Source organism: Trichosurus vulpecula, chromosome 8 (assembly GCF_011100635.1).
Source record: "Trichosurus vulpecula isolate mTriVul1 chromosome 8, mTriVul1.pri, whole genome shotgun sequence".
NCBI classification, from domain to species: domain Eukaryota; kingdom Metazoa; phylum Chordata; class Mammalia; order Diprotodontia; family Phalangeridae; genus Trichosurus; species Trichosurus vulpecula.
In genome coordinates, this window is record NC_050580.1 from 197501905 (window position 1) to 197526927 (window position 25023).

Here is a 25023-nt window from a genome sequence, read left to right on the forward strand (position 1 = left end):
ACAACTTCACGCACAGTACATTAGTGTTCCAATTTTCCCACATTCCCTCCAACATTTGTTATATTCCTTTTCTGTCATATTAGCCAATGTGATAGGTGTAAGGTGGTACCTCAGAGTTCTTTTAATTTATAATTCTCTAATAAATAGTGATTTAGAGCATTTTATGTGACTATAGATAGCTTTGATTTCTTCATTTGAAAATTGCCTATTCATATCCTTTGACTTATCAATTGGGAAATGACTTGTATTCTTATAAATTTGACTCAGTTCTCTATGTATTTGGGAAATGAGGCCTTTATCAGAGCAACTTCTTGTAAATCTCTCCCCTCCCCTCCGGTTTTCTGCTTTCCTTCTAATCTTGGCTGCATTGGTTTTGATTGTGCCAAACCTTTTAAAATTTAATATAATCAAATTATCCATTTTACATCCTTTCTATCGTTTAAAGCTTCCTAGCTCTTGTTTGTTCATAAATTCTTCCCTTATCCATAGATCTGACAGGTAAATTATAGAATAAGAGTTTCTTAAGGCAAAGACTGTGTCATCTTTTTCTTTTCTTTGTACCCCTAGCACTTAGCATAGTCTGGCATGTAGTAAGTATTTGATAAATCTTGTTAACTGACCTACTTCTTGCTAGGGCAATAGTCTCTCCAGATAATAATGGCGATTTCCTATAGGGAATCTACTCACGGGGGAGAGAAAAGTATGAGAGATACAGGACGGAAGGTTGAGGGAGTGATAGGGTCTTGAAAGTTTTTAAGGTGGAGGACAGGGACATTTTTTAGGGTAGTAGGAAAAGATCTAGAAGATATGGAAAACCTGAAAATTCAAGAGAAGGGGGATGATTGAGAATGCAGTCTTCTGGAGAAGACAGAAAAGATGATCAAGCACACATGGAGAGGGATTGGTCTTGGCACAGAGATGGACCCCGTCATTGTCAGAGCCTGGGGGAAAGGAGGAGAGAGTGAGCAATAACATCAAGGGGTTTTGAGATAAAGAGAAGGGGAGAAGAAAGAACTCATGGCAAATGGTCTCACAATTTTTCTAGGTGAAATAAGAGGGGAGGTCCTCAGCTGAGAGACAGGAGACAGGAAGAAAGGTGTAGGAAGCTTGAGAAGAAAACATTTGAAAAGCTTTTGTGTGATGAGAGATTGGGAAACAATTAGAGAGGAATAAGAAAGATGTCCTTACTACAATGAAGGCCCAGCTGAAGTAGGATAACATGGATTTATAATATACCCCAAAATGACTGGACAATGATTCAGAAGCTTGTGTTGAATTTTACCTCTGTTATTTACTGGGTCTGTGACCCTGGGCAAGTCACTTAATCTATGTGAACATCAGTTTCTTCATCTGCAAAATAAAAAAAAGAACATAGGGGACTCACAATGAACAAAGATGCATCTCTACAGTTAGTTTGACATCCTTTTTCTATGAGTGGGTTGTGGGCCAATTCTTTTATATATATTAGGTTACAGCCATATGACTAATCTATGATAGCTATCCCATCATCATGCCTAAGAAAATCTTGACTGCCCGTCTACATTAGTTCAGACCTCAAAGGTGTTCTCCGAACATTGGACCTTTGGTGGATCACGTGTACTGCATCTTATCCATTTTGGGACTATTATTTAACTTTCTTTTAATTTTGGATAATTTAAAATGAGAATAATGATTGCCACAGTTAACTTTTTCTCATTTTATATATTGTCTATAAATGTAATTTTGTATCTGATGGGGATTTTGGAAGTCATCTACCATGTGATTTTTGAGATACAAGAACTCTATTTACATCTGGATATAAAGTCTGATTTAATAGCAGAATTCTGAGATACTTTATGAAGACTGAATCTTATTCTTCCTTTTATATCTGGGTAGAATCTTTTGCTTGCATAGTTACATTTTTTTCTGACTTCCATCAACCTTGACCTATATTCTAACTTGATTCATCTAAAATGAACATCATATGTGGACTCACAATGCAAAGAAAATTTTTTTAAAAAAAGAGAGACTGAATGCTAAAAATTTTCTTGACATGTAACTGGGGAAAAAATAAAATATTATTAAAGAAAATGTTTAAAAAATTAAGAAAGACTGCTATGATGAACCAAATTCTAACCTCCTTCAACCTTGACCTGTATTCTCCCTGTGAATTAGACTTACTAAAAAGAATCACTCAATAAGAGAAATGTACATCAAAACAACCCTTTTGTTTTACCCCACACTCTGCAAATTGGCAAAAATGACAATAATTGGCAACAGCCAAATGTTGCAGGAGCTGTTGAATAGGCACACTAATTCATTCTTGGTAGAGCTGTGAGATGGCATGGCCATTTTGGAAAGCAATATGGAATTATGCCACTAAAGTGACTAAAAGGTGCATACTTTTTGAACTAGAAATTCCATGGAATACCCCAAGGAAGGCATTAATAAGAAGAAAATCCAAAACACCAAAATATTTATAGCAGTCATTTTTGCATTAGCAAAAAAAAAATTGGAAACAAAGTAGATGCCCACTGATCAGGGAATGACTAAACAAACTGTGGTACATGAATATAATGGAATATTACTGTGCTATAAGAAATGATGTATATGATGAAACCCAGAAGCATCAAATGATGCAGAACGAAGTTAAGCAGAAGCAAGAAAACAACGTACGCAATGACTACAACAATATAAAAGGAAAAAACAACTATCAAAAAATCTGAAATGAATGTAACAAAATCATAAAGCTCAAGCATGATTCTAAGAGAGCTAAGAGGACACCCCCACTCTACCTTTTCGTGCAGGTAGGAGGCCCACAGGTGTGACACGTCTCACATGTTTTCAGACTTGTTCGGTGTATTGATCAGTTGTGCTGATTTTTCTCCCTCTATTTTCTTTGTCTTTAAAAAACATGATTTGTTACATGGGATGACTCCCTGGGACGGGGAGGGGAAGCGGAACAGGTAAGAACCACGATGATGTAAAAAACAGAAAACAGCAATAAAATTTTATTTTAAAAAAGCAACAAAAATATCACTCAGCTGTAATCCTTCAGCTTCCAGAAAGTTAACTTTCTTGAACTGTTGTATTTCAAAAGCAACACAATGAACCTGTAAAGGAGTAAAGACAGGGCACGGGGAATATAGTGGTTTTCCCGGGGTGAATGGTAAGAACAAGCTCTCTTAGTTAAATATGAAATCCTTTGTCTTCCTGTTTTCTGGTATTAGCTTTGCAGGAAATGAGGTTGGCCACTAATAGAGCCTGCTTTATTGCTAACTTGCACTGGACGGCCCAATGGTTTTTAACTGGCAGTGCTAGGGTTTGCCAGGCACATAGTTCAATGATTAGGACAGCTACTAAGAGAACCTCTTTCTTTGCTATGACAAAAATGACAAAGACAAAAACAGTAGGCACCTATCAGCCTTAGTTCTTGCCTATTACAAAAAGTGCTGATATACATATTTTTGTGTATATGGGACCTCTCCCTCTGTCTTTGACCTCCTTGAGATGAATGCCTAGCAGTGATATTTCTGGGGCCAAGGCTATGTACAGTCAAATATGCATAAATGCAGGTAGATGCATTTAAGAGCCTAGAGAAGAAGAATCTAGTGTAGTAAGGTCTAGTTAAGAATAATTGAATAGTTTTCTTGAAAGGCCAATTAAAGTGGGAACATCATCCTAACCATAACAATTTTTGCATTATTTTACAATCTAATAAAAGAAACAGGAGGCATGTCATCATTTTTGACATCTGAAACTATTTTAGAGCAATCCCAAATTAGTACATGTTAGGGAATTTAAATGGCTTTTCCTGGTCTGCAGATTGTGGATTAGATGGTTTATTAGCTAAGACCTTCTAAGCTCTCAGGAATATGTGAATTACATTGTAAGCTGAATCATCATCTCTCCCCTGAACAGATGTTAATTTAATCGTGTTTTTGTGCCTACTCTGTACCAAAGCCAGTAGCAGATAGGCATTGGGACGTCAAAAATAGATAGCTGTTGCTAGTGTATGTACATACATTTAAATGGTTTTCAAGACGTTTGTTACAAGGTGTTTTTTTTTCCTTTTTTCTTTCCTTTTTAATCAATGAGGGAAAGGAGAAGGGAGATAAAATAGATTTTTCATTGAAAAATAAAATTTGTGAAATAAATTGTTTGAAAGGGACTAATAAGAAGGACTTAATAAGACCTAATTATAGGGGTTTTATTCATTCACATTCCTTGCTTCTTGGCATATACATGTGTATTTAATTGCCACCCTCTCTTCCCTCTACAGTTGATAATGTAAACTCCTTGAGAGAAGATCCCTTTGAATTCTTTGAATTTATATCCTCAGAACCTAGCAAAAGGCCTGGCATGTAACAGGTACTTAATAAAAGCTTGTTGATTGTAACTTGGTCTGTACAGTAAACTCTAACCTGAGAATTTAAGGACTTATTCCATGTCTTTGTCCAGATTAGGGCTACAACAGGGATTAGTCTGGCAGGGAATTAGAGTCTATTTCTCTTCTCAAACACCAGCAAAACCTCTTGCCTAGACTTGCTTCTGACACTGTCCATGTTGGATAGTCTGCATAGCTCTATTCCTGATGCCAAATGTGAGACTGCAGACCTTGCCTTGGAGCAGGTTGGTGGCGTATTTGTTTGTTTGTTTGTTTTACCTTAATGCGCAATTGTCTGAAGAGTCTCCCATAGCCAACATGAGATATTTTGAAATGTAGTTTCTGGTGTTCTTGTTTTGTTTGTTTGATTGGTTTTGGTTTTGGTTCCATTCAAAAAAATTTCAGGTAGGATATCATTAGGCGCAAATGGCTGATGTATAAGGTCTCTTAGCACAGTTACTGCTGTTTCTTACATCTGGGATGAAGCAGTGTAGGTTAGTGGAAGGAGTAATGAGTTAAGAGAAGGTTGAATTTGAATCCTGCCCTGGACATTTACAAGATGTGTGACCCTGGGCAAGCCACCTAATTTACCTGATCATCAGTTTCCTCATCTGAAAAACTGAGATAAATGATGACTTTTGGTATCTGCCGTAGAGGATTGATGTGAGGCTCAAATGAGATGTTTGTGCATGTTTAAGTGCTATGTCAATGTAATTTATCATTGTTATTAAACTTGAGAAAAAGGGAGAGGAAGAGAATACAACTATCTCAAGAGGGTGGGGAAATGTATTCAAAATAATTATTTAAAAAAAGAATATTGAAAAGATCTTTCCATCTCTCTGTCTCTGACTTCCCTGTCTCCATATCTCTTCTCTTTCTCTTTCTTTCTTCCTTTCTTTCTTTTTCTTCCTTCCTTCCTTCCTTTCTTTCTTTTTCTTCCTTCCTTCCTTCCTTCCTTCCTTTCTTTCTTTCTTTCTTTCTTTCTTTTTTCTTCCTTCCTTTCTTTCTTTCTCTCTTTTCTCTCTCATCTCTCTCACACATAAAACACATAGAACAAATATGAAGACAATTTTCTTAGAAATATGTTTTATTCTGAACATTTTTCTTAAATAGGAAACATAGGATACTTATGGTGTTCCAATAAAAGTATTCATAACAACTAATAATTGTAACTGAAACATTTTTCTTTGAAAATTTTTTATGCTTATGCTATATTTTTCATATGTTTAGGAGAGCTGAGTTGAAAATTCTAGTTTCAACTCAGCTGCAATATTTATTATTGAAGTCTGCATGAAGTAGAGAGTTTACTTGTATTCCTATTTATGTTTTGTAGAATCTGTCTCTATGTCTCTCTCTGTCTCTCTCTCTCTTTCTCTCTCTCTCTCTCTCTCTCTCTCTCTCTCTCTCTCTCACACACACACACACACACACACACACACACACAAACAGACATTGCTGAGGCTTCCCGATGATTCCTCCCCTCACCCTGATAGAAGTTGTAACAAATACACATAAACAAAATATATCAACATACTGCTCTTGTCCAAAAATTATTCCCTAATTTGTACCTAGTATCTATCACCTCTTTCTGATGAGCAAGAGGCTCACTTCACTGTGAATTATGCCGAAGTCATGACTGGTCACTGCATCTGAAACCTCTCATCATTGTTTTCCTTTACATTATTGTAGTCATGTACATTGTTCTCCTGGCTCTGCTTACTTCATTCTTCATTGATTTATGCGAGTCTTCTCAAGTTTTTCTGAATCCTTCATATTTACAAGTTGTATGGCACAGTAATAATCCATTACATTCATATTCAGTTTTTTCAGTCATTCCCCAATCAGTGGGCACCTATGATCCTTTTAGCTCCTCCCTATTACAAAAAGTGCTGATATACATATTTTTGTGCATATGGGACCTTTCGCTCTGTCTTTGACCTCCTTGAGGTACATGCCTAAATGAAATGATATTGCTGGAGCCAAGGCTCTGTTCAGTTTGATTACTTTGATTGTCAAGAGCACAGTTTATGTCCTCACAATTAGAGTGTATAACAGAATGCCTCGTTATACACTCCCTCATTGGCTTCCTGCTTAGAGTGAATACAATCTATAAAGGCAGTAGAAGGAAGCAAGTAAAAGTGATATGTCAATGCTACAGAAATTAGAGGGGTTCAAGTTTCCGTGGTGTGATGTACTAGCACAATTATAGCACATCTATTTGACAGGCATCTGTTTCTCCCTGGGAACGGAAAGGCCTCATTCTGGTTATTTAATATTTACCAAGGCTGTTCTATCAGTGAAGTCCATTAGGATCTTGAATCCTTGCCAACTTTGTGACAATTAGATCACTGTATTTATCACATGACCATCTGGTGGTTGTGCATTGGACAAAGTAGCATGCTGAATTTATTATTTACTTAAAAAGAAAGGCAAGCTACGCCTAATAGAAATTCACAGTTTCACGTACAACTGTCTTTTATGTTCTACTTTGTCTATGGAATTGCTTGTTTTATTTGGTGATTGTCAAGTTCAGAATAAAAAAAATTAAAACAAAAACAAGGAGCCAAGAGAGGAGCTTAGAGATGGGGGGAGGAGAGTCAGAGAATGTCTTTATTTTCTGTTACTGACTTTTTCATTCAGGAAGTGTTAGTAACCGCCCAGGAGGCAGAATTCAAGTGATTCGTTCACTTACCTAATAATAGCATGGCCAAAGTAGTACTTTTCTGGCTTTGTCAATATGAGCATCATATAGCAGAGAACCAACAGGCTTACTGGAACTCGTATCACAGCTGTTGTCTCTCTATGTAGCCTTGTCCTATATTCTGGAAAGAAATGGCATCGGTTGGACAGGATGGGTCCTTCACAAAGCCCTGGTGACCTTAAGCTTTTCTAAATACCTACCTAGTGATGAATGATTGGTTCATTCCCCAGATGGAGCTTCCCCATATGGAAGTTATAACTTCCATTTCTTGGATCATTTTTTTTCTTGTTTTAAAATCAGGCAAGTGTGTCACATGCCCTTTCTCAATCCTCAGTAACTTCTGCTTTCCACAGCTTCTCAAAAGTAATGACTAGTACCTATGCAATGATACCCGCCTATTCTTAAAGAAGAAAGGGCCATTGAAATCAGTAGATTTCAATGACCTGGTTTTTGCAGGTGCTTTTTAAACAATATCTTTCCCTATTTTATTTTGGCCTCTCATCCTTCTAAAATACCTGGGACTGGACCTAATAAACTGTTCACATCTGATCTTTTTGGAAAAGAGAGAATTGAAGATGGCCTTTATCCTCATCACTAAGGTTTTCTCCTATCAATCAAAATAAAAAATGCTTTCTTTTGAGTCATCCAAGCAGAATAGCAAGAATTGTGGACTGGTAGTCAAGAGAGCTAGGTTCACATAATGCCTCAGATACTTCCTGATCACGGACGTTAGCTCCTTGCAGCCTCAGTTTCCTTATTTTTAAAATAAGAGATAATTCTTGCATACCTACTTTATATGGATGTCATGAGGAAAATTCTTTGGAAATCTTAAATCTGTTTGTCAATGTGAATTATTAGTATTTTTCTTCTTTTTGTCTAATATATTTGAAAAATTGAGGAAAAGGTAAACTACCTGTTCTTTACTAGTTACACCTACTTTCCAATTACAGCCTTCCTAAATTTCTCTCCATGAGGCAACATGTTATAGGGGAAAGAAAGCTGAATTTGGAATCCAGAGATATGAGATCAAATCATGACCCTTGTGTTTGCTAATATATAGCAGTGAGTCACTTAGGCTCTCTGGACCTCATTTTTCTCAGCTGGAAAATGGGCATAAAAGTGTACTACCTGTAACACATGGGTATTAAACCTCAAAAGTGTTATATAAATGGAGTTGTAAGTGGGAATTCCCAAGGCAAATCCACTTTTCAGTGGAGAGTGAGGACTTATTATGAGCTGATCCTCTCCCACTGAAAAGTGCTCAGTGCACTCTGGTCAAATGCAGTTACACCCATGGGGGAAGATAGGCTGTTGAGAGGAGTGTGATATCAATAAGACTGTCACAGGTGAGGCTGTCTGGAACAGATAAAGAAACTTACCCTCCCTCCATTCAACCCCAATCCCAATTTTGGGATATCCAAATGGGGCAGGGGTAATGCTTCCTGATCCAAACTGGCAGGGTACCATCTGAAACAACCCAGGCAAGGAGGAAGCCTACCTTGATACCTGTTGATACAATGTTGGTACTTTGGGGCAAAGTCAGGGGTATTGTGAGGCTCAGGTGAGACGATGGATGTAAAGCATTTTGTAAATCTTAAAGCACTATATAAATGCTATATTATTTTATCATTATTATTATTATGATACTACAGTCATCCAACCCTTCAATCTGGCAATGACTTCATTCCCTAAGCCTTTTACTGCACTCCTGCTAAGCTCAAGTAATGTTTATAGAACAATACAATACTGGTGAATGTTTAACACCAGGCTCTTGTTAGCAGTGGGGCAAAAGGCAGGAGAATATACATACACAGTTTTAAGCTTAATGTGTATTATTATTAACGTTTTCTTAAGTCTAGCGACAACACTCAACAAAACAATAAATCAAGACTTGATTTGTAGCATTTGGTTATTTCTGAGGTATAAATGCTCACACTGAAATTTTAACAATTGGCTCTTGCAAACCAAGACTGGCTACGGTACACCCCTGGGCAAAGCCCTGGTGACGCTGGCCTGGTTATAGCTTTATATGTGTATGAGTTATTCTCACATGTATATAGTATTTCTTAATATTCCGTTTAAGTGATCCACCATAATTTCTATTTTTTCTAGGCCTTTCCCATTTAATCTTTGATTTCATATATGACAGGGTTTGGAATTTTGTCCACTTGGTCTCATTATGATCTCACTTTTTCTATATGCTAATATATATTAATCATACATGCATACATATGATACACTTTAATAAGTATGCATAATGATTTTTCTTGAACAACATCCAGGTCTCTTGTACTCATGTTCTATACCCGATGGGTAGAAGTTGGCTCAGTAGAAGGAAGAACTTCCTAACAATTAGAGCTGGCTAAAAGTGGAATGCTATAGTGAATTGATGAGTTCGCCACGACCACAGGTCTTCAAGCAGAAGAGGCTTGAAGAGCCGCTTGTCAAGGATGTTGCAGAGGGAATTAATGCTTCAATTAAAGGTTGGACTAAATCTATGAAGTCCATTCAAAGCTTTGAGAATCTCTGATCCACTCTCTTTAGAATGATTCTTATTGCTTGCCCTATACTTACCTTTTTATTTTTTACAGAAGTTTTCTTAAAATTCATTTTCTTAATCATATTTTTTTCTTCTCTTCCTTAAGGATTGTAAATCTTGTGATATAATGTCTTTCTCCCAAGTTTCCATTTATCTTTCATTACCCCAAAATACTCTATCGCATTAGAAAGAATCGAATAAAGAATTGCATTTACCCTGGTTGATTGACTCCCCTGCTTCTATATTAGGACACTCACTGCCCTTAAAGGCATAGTCTAAAAAGCTGCCTGATGATTTCTAGCCCTGAGTTTCTTCTCCAACTGATAGCATAATAGTTAAATGGTCCACTATCATCCATTCCCAATCTGAAATTGCTTCAGTAAGTTAGTTAAAAGACCTTATCCATCTTCCCTGTCTGGGTTTAGAAGACTGTAATAGAATCCCACCATAATGTCATACTTATTCTTAGCTACTTAAACCCAGGTTCACCCTCTTAGCCTCCTGTTTCTGGACCATACCAAGATATCTTTGATGTATGAGACACGGACTCCTCTTTTTACCCTGTTTCTCTTTCCTGAACAAGTCAATTCATTTCAGGTCAACAAACATTCACTAAATAGTTACATTGTGCAAGACATTGTGCTGGGAACATAAAAATAACACATCTTCCCTCAAGGAGCTTACATTCCAGCAAGGATCAAAGACAGTAAGACAGTCCACAGATAGCTATACTAGGAACTAAAGAATGATTAAGAACTTACAAAAAGCCAGAGTTGTCTGAGAGATTTAAGGAGAGATCACTTTCAGCTGAGGGGATCAGAACTAAGATTCTAAAATTTAGGGCACTTAGTGTTCACATGCAGGCTCATTGAAACAAGTGGGCTTTGTACCTAGTTAGCAAGAATGACTAGTTAAAATAAGTTATCAGATGGAAGGTTTCCTGTCTTTACTCCTAGGGTCCAAACCCCACCCCAGCTGAGTTCCTCAGTTCCCCCACCCACCATCAAACTCACCCACTCTCAGCCACAGGTTCATGGTATCTTCCTCCCATGGAAGTTAGTGTCCCCTATATGCCTCCTGTTCTGGTCTGGGTCTGACTCCAGCCCTTGGTAGTTTAGGTTTGATATTAGGACAAAATGAGATGTGTGTTAATCCTTCAGCAGTTAACAAAAGCCATAGCAGGAAAAGGATATGCAACAAGGATAGAAATTGAGGACATTTCCTATCAACTCACCTGAGCAAAGCTTCCTTGATTAAGTCCCCCATTGTTTTTCAACAGCAACATACCAGAGATCACTTGGAGCTCCAACTGGCTGCTCTGTACCCAGGTGACCAGAAACTGATGTCAATGGCCAAAACTACTCTAATCTTCTGAGCCAAATTAAGTCTCAAGGACAGTTTAATTACCTTTTTAAAAAAATTTTCCCACATCCTGTTGGCTGACCAGAGACTACTCTCGGCCACTTTTATCACTTTCCACTCCACTAAGAATGACTAGGGTCATCTGTACCTGCGTCCCACCCATCTCCAGCATTTGGAAGCCCCACCTGCCCTGGGAAGAACAAATTCAGGACCCTGACTCAATAGCATGGGCTGATAGGGACTCTAGGACTCTCATAAAGTTCCACCTAAGCATAAATTGCACATCAAATCCACCTACCTCCCCATTCCCCACCACACACGCAGTGGTCACATGGATCACATCCACTGACATAGATCTCTACACCTGACTCTCAGCCACTGGAATGAAAGGACTTCCCAAGATGCTTTTCAGAGTCCCATATCCCTGATGGAAACCTCACCCTTACCCCCATCACTGGGAGCCCAGCCCATCCACCTACAGAGACTTTCATATATGGTCTTGGTCTGGTCCCCAGTGCCCATTTTGGGGTTGGATCCTGGGGGAAGGCACCAGGCATTACCTCTAAGTTCTCCAACTTTCTCTACCACCTTTGTTAAGCCCTGAGGAAACTTGTTTCATTAACTTTTAAGGAAAAATGTGTATGGGGGCAGGGGTTATGACAGAACCCCTACTATACCTTTCATGGGGTAGAAGAGTCCTCATGAAGACTTGTGTCCTAGGGTCATTCTTACACCTAACTAATTTATCCTTTTTTCATTTTATTTTTTTCCAATTATACTTGGAAACAATTTTTAACATTTGTTTTGAACTCCTAATTCCCTTCCTCCTTCCTTTCTCTCTTCATTGAAAAGGCAAACAATTTGATATAGGTTATACATATGCAGTCATGCAAAACATAGACCAAAAAACCCCAAGAAAAATAAAGTAAAAAAGTATGCTTTGAGCTGCAATCCATCAATTCTTTCTCTGGAGGTGGATAGCATTTTTCATAAGTCCTTTGGATTGTTTTACATTGTTGTATTGCTGAGAATAGGTAAGTCATTCACAACTGATCATTATATAGTATTGCTGATCTCTTGGTTCTGTTCACACCATTTTTGCCTTAGTTCATATAAGTTCCCCCAGGTTTCCCTGAAAGCATCCTGCTCATCATTTCTTACAGCACAATAGTATTCCATCAAGGCCATATACCACAACTTTCCCTGTTCGACGGCTATCCTCTCCCTTTTCATTTCTGCTACAAATATTTTTGTACACATAGGTCATTTTCTTTTCCTTTCTTTATAAAAAATTCTTTGGGATGTTGACCTAGTAGTGGTATTGCTGGGTCAAACAGTATGTATGCATAGTTTTATAGCTCTTTGGGCATAGTTCCAAATTGCTCTACGAAATGGTTGGATCAGTTCACAACTCCACCACAGTGTTTTAGTGTCTCACATCTCCTTCAACATTTGTCATTTTCCTTTTCTGTCATATTAACTAATCTGATAGGTATGAGATGATATCTCAGGGCTTTTTAAATTTACATTTCAGTAGTGATTTAGGGCATTTTTTCATATAACTATAGTTACCTTTGATTTCTTCTTCTGAAAACTGCCTGTTCATCTCTTTTGAGGAATAACTTGTATTCATATACACTTGGTTTAGTTCTCTATATTTGGGAAATGAGACCTTTATCAGAGAAACTTGCTGTAAAAATTTTTTCACAGTTGTGATTACTGTGTATTTCCCTCCATCCTATTTCCCATTTATCTTTCTCTCTCTCCTTTCACTCTGACCCTCCTCAAAAGTGTTTTGCTTCTGACCACTGTCTCCCCCAATCTGTCCTCTCTTCTCTCAGACCCACCTTCTCTCATTCTCTTTCCCTCCTGCTTCTCTATAGGGTAAGAAAAATTTCTATACCCATCTGAGTCTGTATGTTATTCCCTCTTTGAGCCAATTCCAATGAGAGTAAGGTTCGAGCATTGCCCACCCCCTCCATGTTCCCCTTCACTGTAAAAGCTCTTTTGCACCTCTTTTATTTTTATTTTTATTTTCCTTCTTCTACAATGTTGTTTTTATTTTTAATTTATGAAATAAAACAAGCATCTCTGTAACACAGTACAATAAAAAGATGATTGCACATGAAACTGTGAATCTACTATGCAAAACTTGCTATTCCTTTCAAATATACATTAACATGTAAATTTATTTTTTTTCCCTCCTCCTGGAGGGCTGCAAAATTGTTTCACCTCATCCTTATGTTGGTTCTGCTGCTCTAAAACTAACTTTTTTAGTTGAGTCTTTGGGATTTCCCAAGTATATTATCATATCATGTGCAAAAAAAAATCATTTTATTACCTCATTCCCTTTTCTGATTCCTAGAGAGGGCTACCATTAGACACAAGTATGTATGCATGTGTGTGTGTGTGTGTGTGTGTGTAAAATTGTTCTATACATACTTCTATTTATCAGTTGTTTCTCTGGATGCAGATAGCGTCTTTCTTCATATGTTCTTTATAGCTAATTTAGATATTTATAATAGTCAAAATAACTTATTCACTCAAAGTTGTTCTTAAAAAATATTGCTGTTACTGTATACAATGTTCTCTTGGTTCCGCTCATTTCGCTCTTCATTATTTCTTGCGCCTTTCTATTTTTTTCTAAAATTATTGAGCTCATAATTTCTTATAGCACAGTAGTATTCCATCACAATCATATACAACAAATTGTTCAGCCATTTCCCAATTGATGGGCATTCTCTCAATTTCCAATTTTTTGCTATCACAAAAAAGATGCTATAAACATTTTAGATTTTAGAACATATAAGTTCTTTTCCTTTTTCCTTAATCATCTTTGGAAACAGACCAAGTAGTGGAATTTCTGTGTCAAAGGGTCTATAGGTAGTTTAATAATTCTGTGGGCATAATTCCAGATTGCTCTCCCAAATGGTTGGATCAGTTCACAATGCCACCAACAATGAACTAGTGTCCCAATTTTTCCATAGCCCCTCCAACATTTGTCACTTTCCCCTTCTTTCATTTTAGACAATCTGTTCCATCTTCTTCTAATTTTCTTGTAAAATCTCTCTTAATATCTAGGTCACATATCTATTTTGACCTTATCTTGGTAAACGGTGTAAGCTCCTGTTTTATACCCAGTTTCTGCCATACCGTTTTCCAGTTTTCCCAACTTTTTGGTTTTTACCAAATAATGAATTCTTATCCCCAAATTTTAAGTCTTTACACTTTTCAAATACAAGGTTATTATGCTTATTTGCTCCTATAAATTGCATGTCTATGCTATTTCATTAATTTAGCTTTCTATTTCTTAGCCAGTACAAATAGTTTTGATAATTACTGCCTTATAACACAGTTTAAGATCTGGTACTACTAAATCTCCTTTCTTTACATTTTTTTTCTATTAGTTCCTTTGATATTCTTGACCTTTTGTTCTTTCAAATGAAATTTATTATTTTTTCTAGTTCACTAAAAAAAATCCGGCAATTTAATTGGGATGGTGTTGAATATATAAATTAATTTGGGTAAAATTGTCATTTTTATTATATGGGCCCTGACCCATGAACAATTAATATTTCTCCAATTATTTAAATCTTATTTTTTTGTATAAAAAGGTTTTTTTTAATAATTTTGTTTATATAATTCCTGGGTTTGCTTTGACATGGGGTGCTCCTGGTATTTTATGCTGTCTAGAGTTAATTTAAATGGGGTATTTTTTGCTATCTCTTGTTGAAGAGTTTTGTTTGTCACAGGTATGCTGATGATTTATATGAATTTACTTTATATCTTGCTACTTTGCTACAAATCATTAATTGTTTCAACTAACTTTTTAGTTGAGTCTTAGGCATTTCCCAACTATATTATCATATCATCTGCAAAAAGAGATCATTTTATTACCTCATTCCCTTTTCTGATTCCTTCTATTTATTTTTCTTCTCTTATTGCTGTTGCTAGGATTTCCAATGCAATATTGAATAATATTGGTGATGTGGGCTTTCAGGTAATCCAATAATTCTTAAATCTCTTAAATCTATTTTCTAGGTCAGTTGTTTTTCCAATGAGATATTTCATATTTTCTTCCATTTTTTCATTCTTTTGATTTGTGTATTGTTTTTTGATGTCTCGTGGAGTTATTAGCTTCCACTTGCCCAGTTCTATTTTTAAGGATTTATTTTCTTCAGTAAGCTTTTGTACCTCCTTTTTCAATTCTGCCTTTTAAGGAGTTCTTCTCTTCAATGGATTTTTGTGCTTCTTTGGCTTTTTGGCCTTTTCTATTTTTTAAGGTGTTATTTTCTTCAGCATATTTTGTGTGCCTCTTTTACCAAGTTATTGGCTCTTTTTCCATGATTTTCTTACATCACTCTCATTTCTTTTCTGCATTTTTCCTCTACCTTTTTTTTTATTTTTAAAATCCTTTTTTGAGCACTTCCAGGAATTCTTTTCAGGCTGCAACCAATTCCACATTTTTCTTTGAGACTTTGGATGTAGATGTTTTGACTTTGTTGTCTCCTGAGTTTGTGTTTTGATCTTTCCTGTAACCATGGTAACTTTCTATGGTCAGGTTCTTTTTCTGTTGTTTGCTCATTTTCCAGCCTATTTCTTGATATAACTTCATGTTAAAATTGGGCTCTGCTCCTAGGGTGGGGGTGGGGTGCTGTCCTGAGCTTTGTTTTTTTTTTTCAGAGCTAGTTCTGAGGATCTATAAGTTTTCAGTCCTTCCCAGGAGTTACGATGTAAGGAGAGTTGTGGTCATTGCCCTCCTGGCCTATATTCTTATCTGTGAGTGACCACAAGCACTCTTTTCTGCCCAGGAACTGTGATGAGGGTCTTTGCTTTCCTGTAAGTGCACACTTTAGTGTGGTAGTGTTCCTCCTTGCCCTGGGACTGTGACCCAGAACCACATACAGGCAACAGAGTCCTGCACCCAGTCCCAGCAAAGTGTCTCCTGTAATCTCCTTCAGACTAGTTGTCTGACCCCCTTCTGTAGGGGGTCTGTAGGTTGAGAGCTCCAGAAGTTGTAGCTGCTAATTCAGTTGCCCCCAAGGCCTACTTCTGGCTTGTTGGAGGCAGCTTGTCCTGGACTGCATTCCACCCCCACCCTAGTGAGATAGACCTTTCCTGTTGACTTTCTAAGTTATCTTGGGCTGGAAAATTGTTTCACCCCATCCTTATGTCAGTTCCGCTGCTCCAAAATTGATTTTGAGGCATTATTTTAAAGTGGTTTGAAGAGAAATTTGGAAGAGCTCAGATAAGTCCTTGCCTTTACTCCACCATCTTCTAAATGTGTCTTAATAAGTTGATCTGGGGTATATTTTGTGTGGCTTGCTTTAGGCAGGTTGTGTGAGGCTTTCCCCAAGTTCCAAAATTCCTAGTTGTGGTTCTGGGAAGACTTCATGGTGGAAATGGCACCTAGCCTCAAAGGAAAAAAGGACATCAACCCTCAGACATAGATGGTGGTTATTCTACGCATGGAGAACAATGTGTATAAAGGTAGGAGAAGACAGGTCAAGATAGACAACTAATGAGTAGTTATTTTGATTAGAATAGAGTAAGTGAAGAGGCATGCTGTAAAATAAAGCTAGCAATGTAGGTTAGTGTACGATTAGGAAGAGCTTTCAGTGTCAGGTATGGAGTTTTTATATATTATTTGATAAGCAGTGGAGGTGCCACTGAAGTTTTTGAGTAGGAATGTGATCTGAACAGGCCTGTGTATTATTAGAAAGATTAGTTTGGCACCAGTGTAAATTAAAAGATTCAGTAAAAAAAATTAAAAAGGTAAAAGATTAAAATTTTTAAAAGATTAAAAATTAAAAGATTGAAAGTAAAAGGGGGCAGTTAGGTGGTGCAATGAATACAGCACAGACCCTGGAGTCAGAAGAACCTGAGTTCAAGTGTGACCTCAAACACTTACTGGATATGACTCTGGGCAAGTTACTTTACCCTAATTGCCAGTGTGTGTGTGTGTGTGTGTGTGTGTGTGTGAGAGAGAGAGAGAGACAGAGAGACAGAGAGAGACAGAGAGACAGAGAGACAGAGAGAGAGACAGAGAGAGAGAGAGAGAGAGAGAAAGTAAAAGATTAATAAGGGAGAGGTGTGCTGGACACATGGTGCCACTGAACCAGACTAAAATGTAAATTCGGGAAAAATTTAACAAAGTAAAAATGCAGTAGAAAATAGATAAATGTTAGTGTGTTGTTTTCTAAGTTGATATGCCATGACATGGAGCTTTCTATACTGATTCTTGGTTTTGTTTTGTTAGTTTGACATTACTGGCATAAAGGATGAATCGTGGAAGGGAGAGCTTAACTTTATTCCAGTTAGGAGTGTCATCCCTTGAGATCTCAGGCTAATGTTCCTTACAGCCCTCTTTCTTTCTCTTCCTTCCTTCCTTCCTTTTTTTCTTTCTTTTTCTTTCTGTCTGTCTCTCCCTCCCTTCTTCCTTTCTTTCCTTCCTTCTTCTCTTTTTTTTTGGAGGCAAATAGGGTTAAGTGACTTGTCCAGGGTCACACAGTTAGTAAATGTTTGAGGCCACATTTGAATTCAGGTCCTCCTGACTCCAGGGCCAGTGCTCTATCCACTGCCACAATCTACTTTCAAAGTTCTCACTAGGTTAGTTAACCTGATCCTGTTGATGTTTCTTTCTTTCTTTCTTTTTATTTTTTTTTGAAGAGACCCCATCAAAGCTAGCCTTGGGCAAAATTGTCAAACAGTATATTTCTCACTTGCACCCATGTGCCTAGTGCCCTCATGATCTCACTTTCCCAGAGTCCCCCAGATCAGCATTCCACCTGGCATATTTCCCCTGTCCAGTCATCTGGGTTCAAACTTTATCCCTCCCTGTTATCTCTGATCAAAATGTCCCATCCCCTTATTGCCATGCTCTTAAGTAACTTATAAAGGGAAGGAGCCCGTGATTGAGTAGAAGAAGTGAGCACTTGATTTGCAGGCTAAAGACCTGGCCTCACTCTCCTTTTTAGTCTCTTTGGCTGAGCTATCATCACACCCCTTAACTCTGGCTATATCCTAGGGCTCTGTCCAGGGCCCTCTTCTCCATGCTCTCTCAATAGATGACTTCATCGGCTATCAGGGCTTTATTATCTCTATATAAACTCTCAGGTCTATATTTCCAGCTCTAGCTGTCTCCCAAACTTCATTCCCAAATCATCAACTTGTTCTGTTCCTATTTTTTTAAATTAATTACTTTATTTTTAGTTTTCAACATTCATTTCCATAAGATTTTGAGTTCCAAAATTTCTCCCCATGTCTCTCCTACCCCTACCCCAAGATGGCATGCATTCTGATTAACCCTTCCCACAGTCTGCCCTCCCTTCTGTCACACCCCCTACTTAATCTCCTTCCCCCTCTTACTTTCTTGTAGGGCAAGATGGATTCCTATTCTGTTCCTATTTTGATAACCATTTCTACATAATTAGTTTCTTTTGCAATCTTATGTATTTTATTTTATGCAATTCAAGACATTATTCTGAAAAGAGCCCACAGGCTTCACTGGATTGTCGAAGGGGTCCATGCCATATATAGGTGTACACACACACACACACACACACACACACACACACACAATATTAAGAAACTGATCTAGGAAAACAGTCAAGGAATGAAACAAGGGAAAAGAATGTATGCCAATCATCAAGAAGGGGGTAGTAGCAGAGAAAATTATTAAACATACTAGTAAGACAAGTGGTAGGATCTCAATTAATCAAAGACTGAATTAGAGAAAAATGAGAGACTTAAGAAACCAACTAAAATATTTTTCAGTTGCAGGGAAACGCTGAATCTGGTCTTTGTTGTGGATGACTGAGGATCTTTTTAGGGGAGCGAAGTAGCAGTGTCTATCTAAAAAGTCGTTATCCATCAAGATGAAAAACTTGACTCCAAAGTGAGCACTGTGCTTGCTATACTTGGTCCTAAGGTTTTCTTCTGATGTTTTGTTCATCAGATCTTTCCCTAGAAGATAAAACTTACTTCATCCAACAGACATTTGCTATAAAGATCAGCAAAAAAAAGTTTAACTGAAAAGGTGAAGTATATAATAAAGGCAAGGGTAAAAAGACTAACATCTCATCTGGGCCTCAGTTTATAGATACAGAAGGGACAGATCCTTAATCTCATTCATTCACTTCACTCGTTCATCAGATATTTGAGTTTTTTGTTTTTTTCCTTGAAGTCAAGGATGTAATAAATGAGTATGTATTCATTTATTAATTCATTCATACGTGTACATATATATATGTACATATGTATATGTACATATATATAGATATAGATATGTATAGTAAGTGAAAATCCAGGTTTCAGAACAAGATAAAAATAACAGTGACATTTATAATGCATTTTCAGTTTGCAAAGCTAATTAATCAGTTTTCAAAAAGATTCACATTAGGATTTGTAATCAAACGTTTGTAAAACACCTACCATGTATGAGATAGGATCTCCAGAGGAGATACAAAGACCAATAAAACAGGGTCCCTGTGCTTATCAAGAGAATAGCCATGGCAAACAGATAGGGGACCAGCTGTTTCATGCATAAGGATTGTGTGATATTTCAGAGTTTCATCACAGATTTTCCTATGTCAGGATGTACAATGGTCCTGTTTTTGAAACCCAGATAGACACTGTTAGTAGACATGTCTCTTCTGAACTCCCTCACCCGGGTATTCAGCATGGTTCTATATTTTAGGACAGGCATTTATAAGCAGGTGATGCTTTAAGTCCAGGTAACTATTGCCCTTTTTCTGACATAGCATAGGTAGTCATTCTACTTATTCAGGACCACCTCAAATGTACACACAGGTATGGTACAATCAACTCATTCTTCCCTTTCACACTTTCTCGCTTTGGGGAATTATATGCAATCTCATGGTGGGGGTGGGGAGGGGTGTGGGGAGTGGAACTTGGAATTGGCCCTTGACAGGATGACTCTGTATGAGTATATAAAGCTTAACAAAATAGGTAAACATAATAAAAAACCTATAATCTCACTTTTCTCTATAGGTTTCTTCCCCTACCACAGGCTCTACAGTGTCAGAAATTGAATCCTTTTACAAGCCCTCCCTTCCAAAGATATCTTTATTCTGATGTCAGTGAGACCATGGCTGTCCTTAAAGTGACCTTCACCAAATACAAACGGAACAAGCTGGCCCAGATACTGTGGCTTCTTAACTGGTTGTCTGTGATGACAGGAGTCATACTTTTCAGTCTTGGTCTTCTCCTAAAAGTTGAGATCAAGAAGCGAATTGAGGTGTTGGCCAAGGGGGAAATCAGTTCTGCCTCCAACATGCTCATGTCAGTGGGTCTCATTGCCTGTGTCATCAATTTCCTTGGTGGCAAGATCTGTTATGACTGTTCTGATGTGCACAGGTATAGACGCTGGAGACTGGTCCTGCTGCCCTACATTGCCTTTGCCTTCTGTTTCACGTTCTGCCTCCTCGTAAGTGCATTTATGTGCTACACCACGAGGAAGGAACTCGAGGAATCTTTGTACCTGGGTCTAAGAGAAGCTGTCAGATTCTACAAGGACACAGATATCCCAGGACGTTGCTTCCTGAAGAAGGCCATCGATGTGCTACAGATTCAGTTTCAGTGCTGCGGCAACAGCAGTTTCAGGGACTGGTTTGAGATCCAGTGGATATCGGCACGATACCTGAACATGGCATCGAGGGAGGTTGTGGAGTGAGTGTCCCTGATGGGGATGGAGAGACCTTTGCCCACAAAAGGGAACAGGGGAGGAGACCCTGACAGAGGACCTAGTCTTCTGCCAGTATCTCTATGAGTGCCATTTCCTCTCTGGGCCACAAGCCGTTTCTAGAAGGTAGCGACTGAGGCAGGGAAGATAGTTCAGTGGGAGTATAGTGGAGTAGTTGGGTTTAGGGTTGGGAAGGCCTGAGTCTTCTAAGTCCAAGGTCTCTCAGGCCTTTTAAGGTCTTGGGATCTTGTCTACCTGTATAAACCTCGGGCAATAATAATCAATCAATAAACATTTATGAAGCACCGACTATGTGCCAGGCACTATTCTGAGCTCTGGGAATACAAAAAGTGGCAAAAGGCAGTCCTTGCTGGAGCTTACAGTCTAGTTGGGAAGACAGAATGTGAACAAATACAAAGCAAGCTGCACGTGAGATAAATAGGAAATAATTAATAGAGGGAAGGCATTAGAATTAATAATAGCTAGCACTTTAAGGTTTGCAAAGTGCTTTATAATATTTCATTTTAGTCTCTCAACAACCCTGGGAGATAGGTGCTACTATTTTTCCTATTTTATATATTAGAAGACTGAGGCTGAGGGGTTAAATGACTTACCCCAGGTCACAGTTAATCCTATGTCTGAGGCCAGCAATTCACTTAACCTCTCCAAGCTCCATTGGATTGGTGGTGCTTATCATCTGGTTATTTGAGGTAAGTACAATTCCCAGAAAGTTTGCTCTGGCCAAAAAAAAAAAAAATGATAGATATAATCCCAGTCAAGTGGATCGTCCTAGTTTGTCCCAAGATCTGTAGGTGTCATGCTCTCCCCATCCACTGTGCTCAGCACAGTGCTTGGCACATAGTAGATGCTATACAATGCTTATTCTCTTCCCCTTCCCTCCTCCTGTCCCAGAATCGTCAGCTTTTTCTTTCTCCAACTTCAGTTTCTCCACTTGAGAAGGGTTGTGCTTGGTACCCTAAGGTTTCTTGATCTATGATCCTCTGATCCTGGTCTCACTGTCTCAAGTATCTCTTTCTAGAATTTCACCACAAAGCAGACCATTTAGGAGGTTAGAGAGACCATAATTTAAAATAGAATTTTTAATCTATAAGTTTATAAATTATAGATACACAGTAATCTGTAATATAATATTATAAATATATTATCTCCAAATTTAGAAGAATTAAATGTTTCAGAAAGGCTTTCTCTACTCTTCTCTAAAAATTATGGGTTCAGTAAGAAAGAGTACTGGTTATAATATTTCATTTATGACCATTCGATTCAGCTGGAAAAATGCTCTAACCATATTGCTTCTCATAGAGGGACTGCATAGTACATTTCCTGGTCTGATTATTCCCCATATTATGCATTCAATCTGTAATCCTGAGTCCATGATAAGATGGACTAGGCAAAAATCCATTCACTTCAATGCAGCCATCCTGAGCACCAGGGGAGCAGAAAGGGAAAAGAGAACAAGAATGGGCTAGGAGCTCTTGGCAGCAGTGACTGCACATTTCCTGACCTCCCCGTTTCCAGACCAGGAGTCTGTTCTTGATGTTCTCTCTGAATATTATGTCTCCTTCAAGGGTTTGCACTCAAGGAGCACTGATCCCTCAAAAGCTCTGTCATACCTGTTGTCAGGTGTGAGTCTCAGAAGACCCGTCCCATGGTGTGCATTGTTTTGGTGGCCAGCTCTTTACCGTCATACTAATCTATTTTCTAAGTAACAGACATTTCAGTTAATACAGCAAGCAGGATAGAAATAACCATTCTGGCCAAAATTTGCATTTTTGTCACATTACCACATGGGTACAGTATTCAGTTTTTGATCTGTCCTCCCAAGGAGAAGGTACTGCAGGGTTACCCGTACCTGAAATAGGCAAGTCTCACAACTTCTAAGGGAAGGAAAAGCAACTTGGGTCTTTTTTCTACCTACCCAGTTTGAATAAATTAAGAATTTGTGGTCTCTGCATCTCCTCCTTTGGGAGGTGAGGATAGGTGTCTCCAGTTAGGGAGGCTGAAAACTGTCTTGATGCCAGTCATTGTTTCTTGCTGCTTCCCTCACTCTAGCCGCCTGAAGAACAACATCGATGGGAAGTTCTTGGTGGATGGTGTTCCTTTTAGTTGCTGCAACCCCAACTCCCCACGACCTTGTATCCAGCACCAGCTTACCAACAACACTGCCCATTACAACTATGATTTTCTCACTGAGGAGCTGAATGTCTGGATGAGGGGCTGCCGTGAAGCCCTGTTAGATTACTATACCCACCTCATGCGCTCCATTGGATTGGTGGTGCTTATCATCTGGTTATTTGAGGTAAGTACAATTCCCAGAAAGTTTGCTCTGGCCAAAAAAAAAAAATGATAGATATAACCCCAGTCAAGTGGATTGTCCTAGTTTGTCCCAAGGTCTGTAGGTGTCATGCTCTCCCCATCCACTGTGCTTAGCACAGGGCTTGGCACACAGTAGATGCTATACAATGCTTATTCTCTTCCCCTTCCCTCCTCCTGTCCCAGAATCACCAGCTTTTTCTTTCTCCAATTTCTTCCACTAGAATTGGCCTCGTATCAGCATGGTAGTCATGTTGATTTTAGGCAGTGGGTAATTATGGGTCATACCTAGAGAAGAAAGGAGCTGGGCTGGCAATAGATAGAGCAAGTATAGTTGGAGGATAATTTATAAAGCTAGAAAGGTAAGGAAGAATAATAAAAAGAGCTCAAAAAAAGAAGTTAAAAGTAGCAAGAGGGAGAGAACACGTAAGGAGGAGGTCAAACGCAGGACAGAGCCAAACCAAAAATACAGGAAGTGAGAAAAACAGAAGAAAAAGAAAGAGAAGAAAACCAGAAGGGAAGATTAAAAAAGTAAATAGAAAAAATGAGGATAAAAATATGGAGAGAAAAGGAAGGAAGGAGGGAGGGAGGGAGGGAGCGCTGTACTAAGCACTTTAAAATATTACCTCATTTTATCCTCATAATAGTCTTGGGAGGTAGATGCTATTACTATCTCCCTTTTACAGTTGAGTAAATGGAGGCAGAGGTTAAGTGACTTGCCCAGGGTCACACAGCTAGTGAGTATCTGAGACTAAATTTGAACTCAGGTCCAGTGCTCTATGTAGCTGTGAAAAGAGGTAAGAATAGAAAGTTCTAGTTCAGGAAAGAAGGTGAGGGTTGGATGAGTGGGACTGAGTAGAGGTATTGAAGAAAAGTAAGAAAGAGTAGCTCAACAGTTTTATGTGTTAGTTGGTGGGTGGAAGAGTAGAATTCATTGGACGTGAACAAGAGAAGGTGAATATGAGAGAATGAGTGGGGGACAGGAAGAATGGAGAAAAATGTAGACTGCCTTGAGAATGCAATAACTGCATCCTGTTATCAATGACAGGATGAACTCTTCTGGGGGAGGACATGAATTAAAAAGATAAAAATTCACACATGGGGAAGGAGTGGGTTCATTCTACTAGTGACTTGACACCTGTTGAGTGCGGGTGGCATCTTAGTTTGTTGGACTGTTTTTAAAATGTGTGGCATTTGTTAATTGTTTATTTCTGTATAGCTCTGTGTTCTCATTGGTGTTCGATACCTACAAACAGCACTGAAGAATGTACCGCTGGATGAACCTGAGTTGGATTCCGATGGGTGGCTCCTTGAAAACAGCTTTGTAGAAACTGTCAAGTACAATTTGAATTTCATCAAAAACCTCAGAAAAGCTGACCAAGTGTCTACTGTCTCTGAATTGCCAAATCTCAACAAGGACATCTAAAATGATAACCAGGGGCCAAATAATTCTTAAGTCCAGCCAGTTGCGTCTAACTGGGATTGCTGGAGAGACTAATTTCCACATTTACTAAAAAAGCTGTCAGCGGAAGAAATTATATTTGAGCACGAAGAATGACCCTGGCCATAACCCAAGAAGTGACAAATTCAGTGGATGAGACAGTTCTTGTCTGTTGCCTTTGTCTCTTTTTTTCTTAGATGAGAATACCCCTGGCTGTCTTTGCTCTCTAGGGAGGCTGTTTTCCCTCCTCCACCTTTCCCCAGACTCCACCTCCAACCTTCCTGCCAATGCCCTATTTCCTTACCCTGCTCTTGACTCTACTGAAAAGAACCGGATATTCCCCTTCCACTTTGCCCTTTAGATTCAGTCCTCTCTGGTGATGGGTCAGTCCCAGAAGGCTGCCCACCCTTTGGGACAAATTCCCCAATACTCTCTAAAGACTTCTGGTCCTTAGCCCTGGGGCTGAAGTCTCTTATGTGTGTTGTCTCCCCCAACTAGAGTGTGAACTCTTTAAGAACAGGGACTGTCTGTCTTCCTTCTTTATTTGTAACCTCAACACAATAAATGTATTGTCTCTCCC

General features: G+C 38.5%; 1 protein-coding gene across 1 annotated transcript; it reads left to right on the forward strand.

The window, feature by feature from the left end:
- Positions 1-20077: 20077 nt before the first annotated feature.
- On the forward strand, positions 20078-24428 carry LOC118827940 (photoreceptor outer segment membrane glycoprotein 2-like). Its single transcript, XM_036734296.1, has 3 exons — positions 20078-20658; positions 22742-22988; positions 24222-24428. Exons 1-3 carry the CDS (start codon positions 20078-20080, stop codon positions 24426-24428), a joined length of 1035 nt encoding a protein of 344 aa, XP_036590191.1.
- Positions 24429-25023: the final 595 nt, after the last annotated feature.

Bases quoted from the DNA above. Each gene is read 5' to 3' on its own strand.
- LOC118827940 (XM_036734296.1), top strand. From the start codon at position 20,078: ATGGCTGTCCTTAAAGTGACCTTCACCAAATACAAACGGAACAAGCTG. The intron at 20,659-22,741 runs GTGAGTGTCCCT...CCCTCACTCTAG, and splicing joins GCATCGAGGGAGGTTGTGGA to CCGCCTGAAGAACAACATCG. The intron at 22,989-24,221 runs GTAAGTACAATT...ATTTCTGTATAG, and splicing joins TTATCATCTGGTTATTTGAG to CTCTGTGTTCTCATTGGTGT.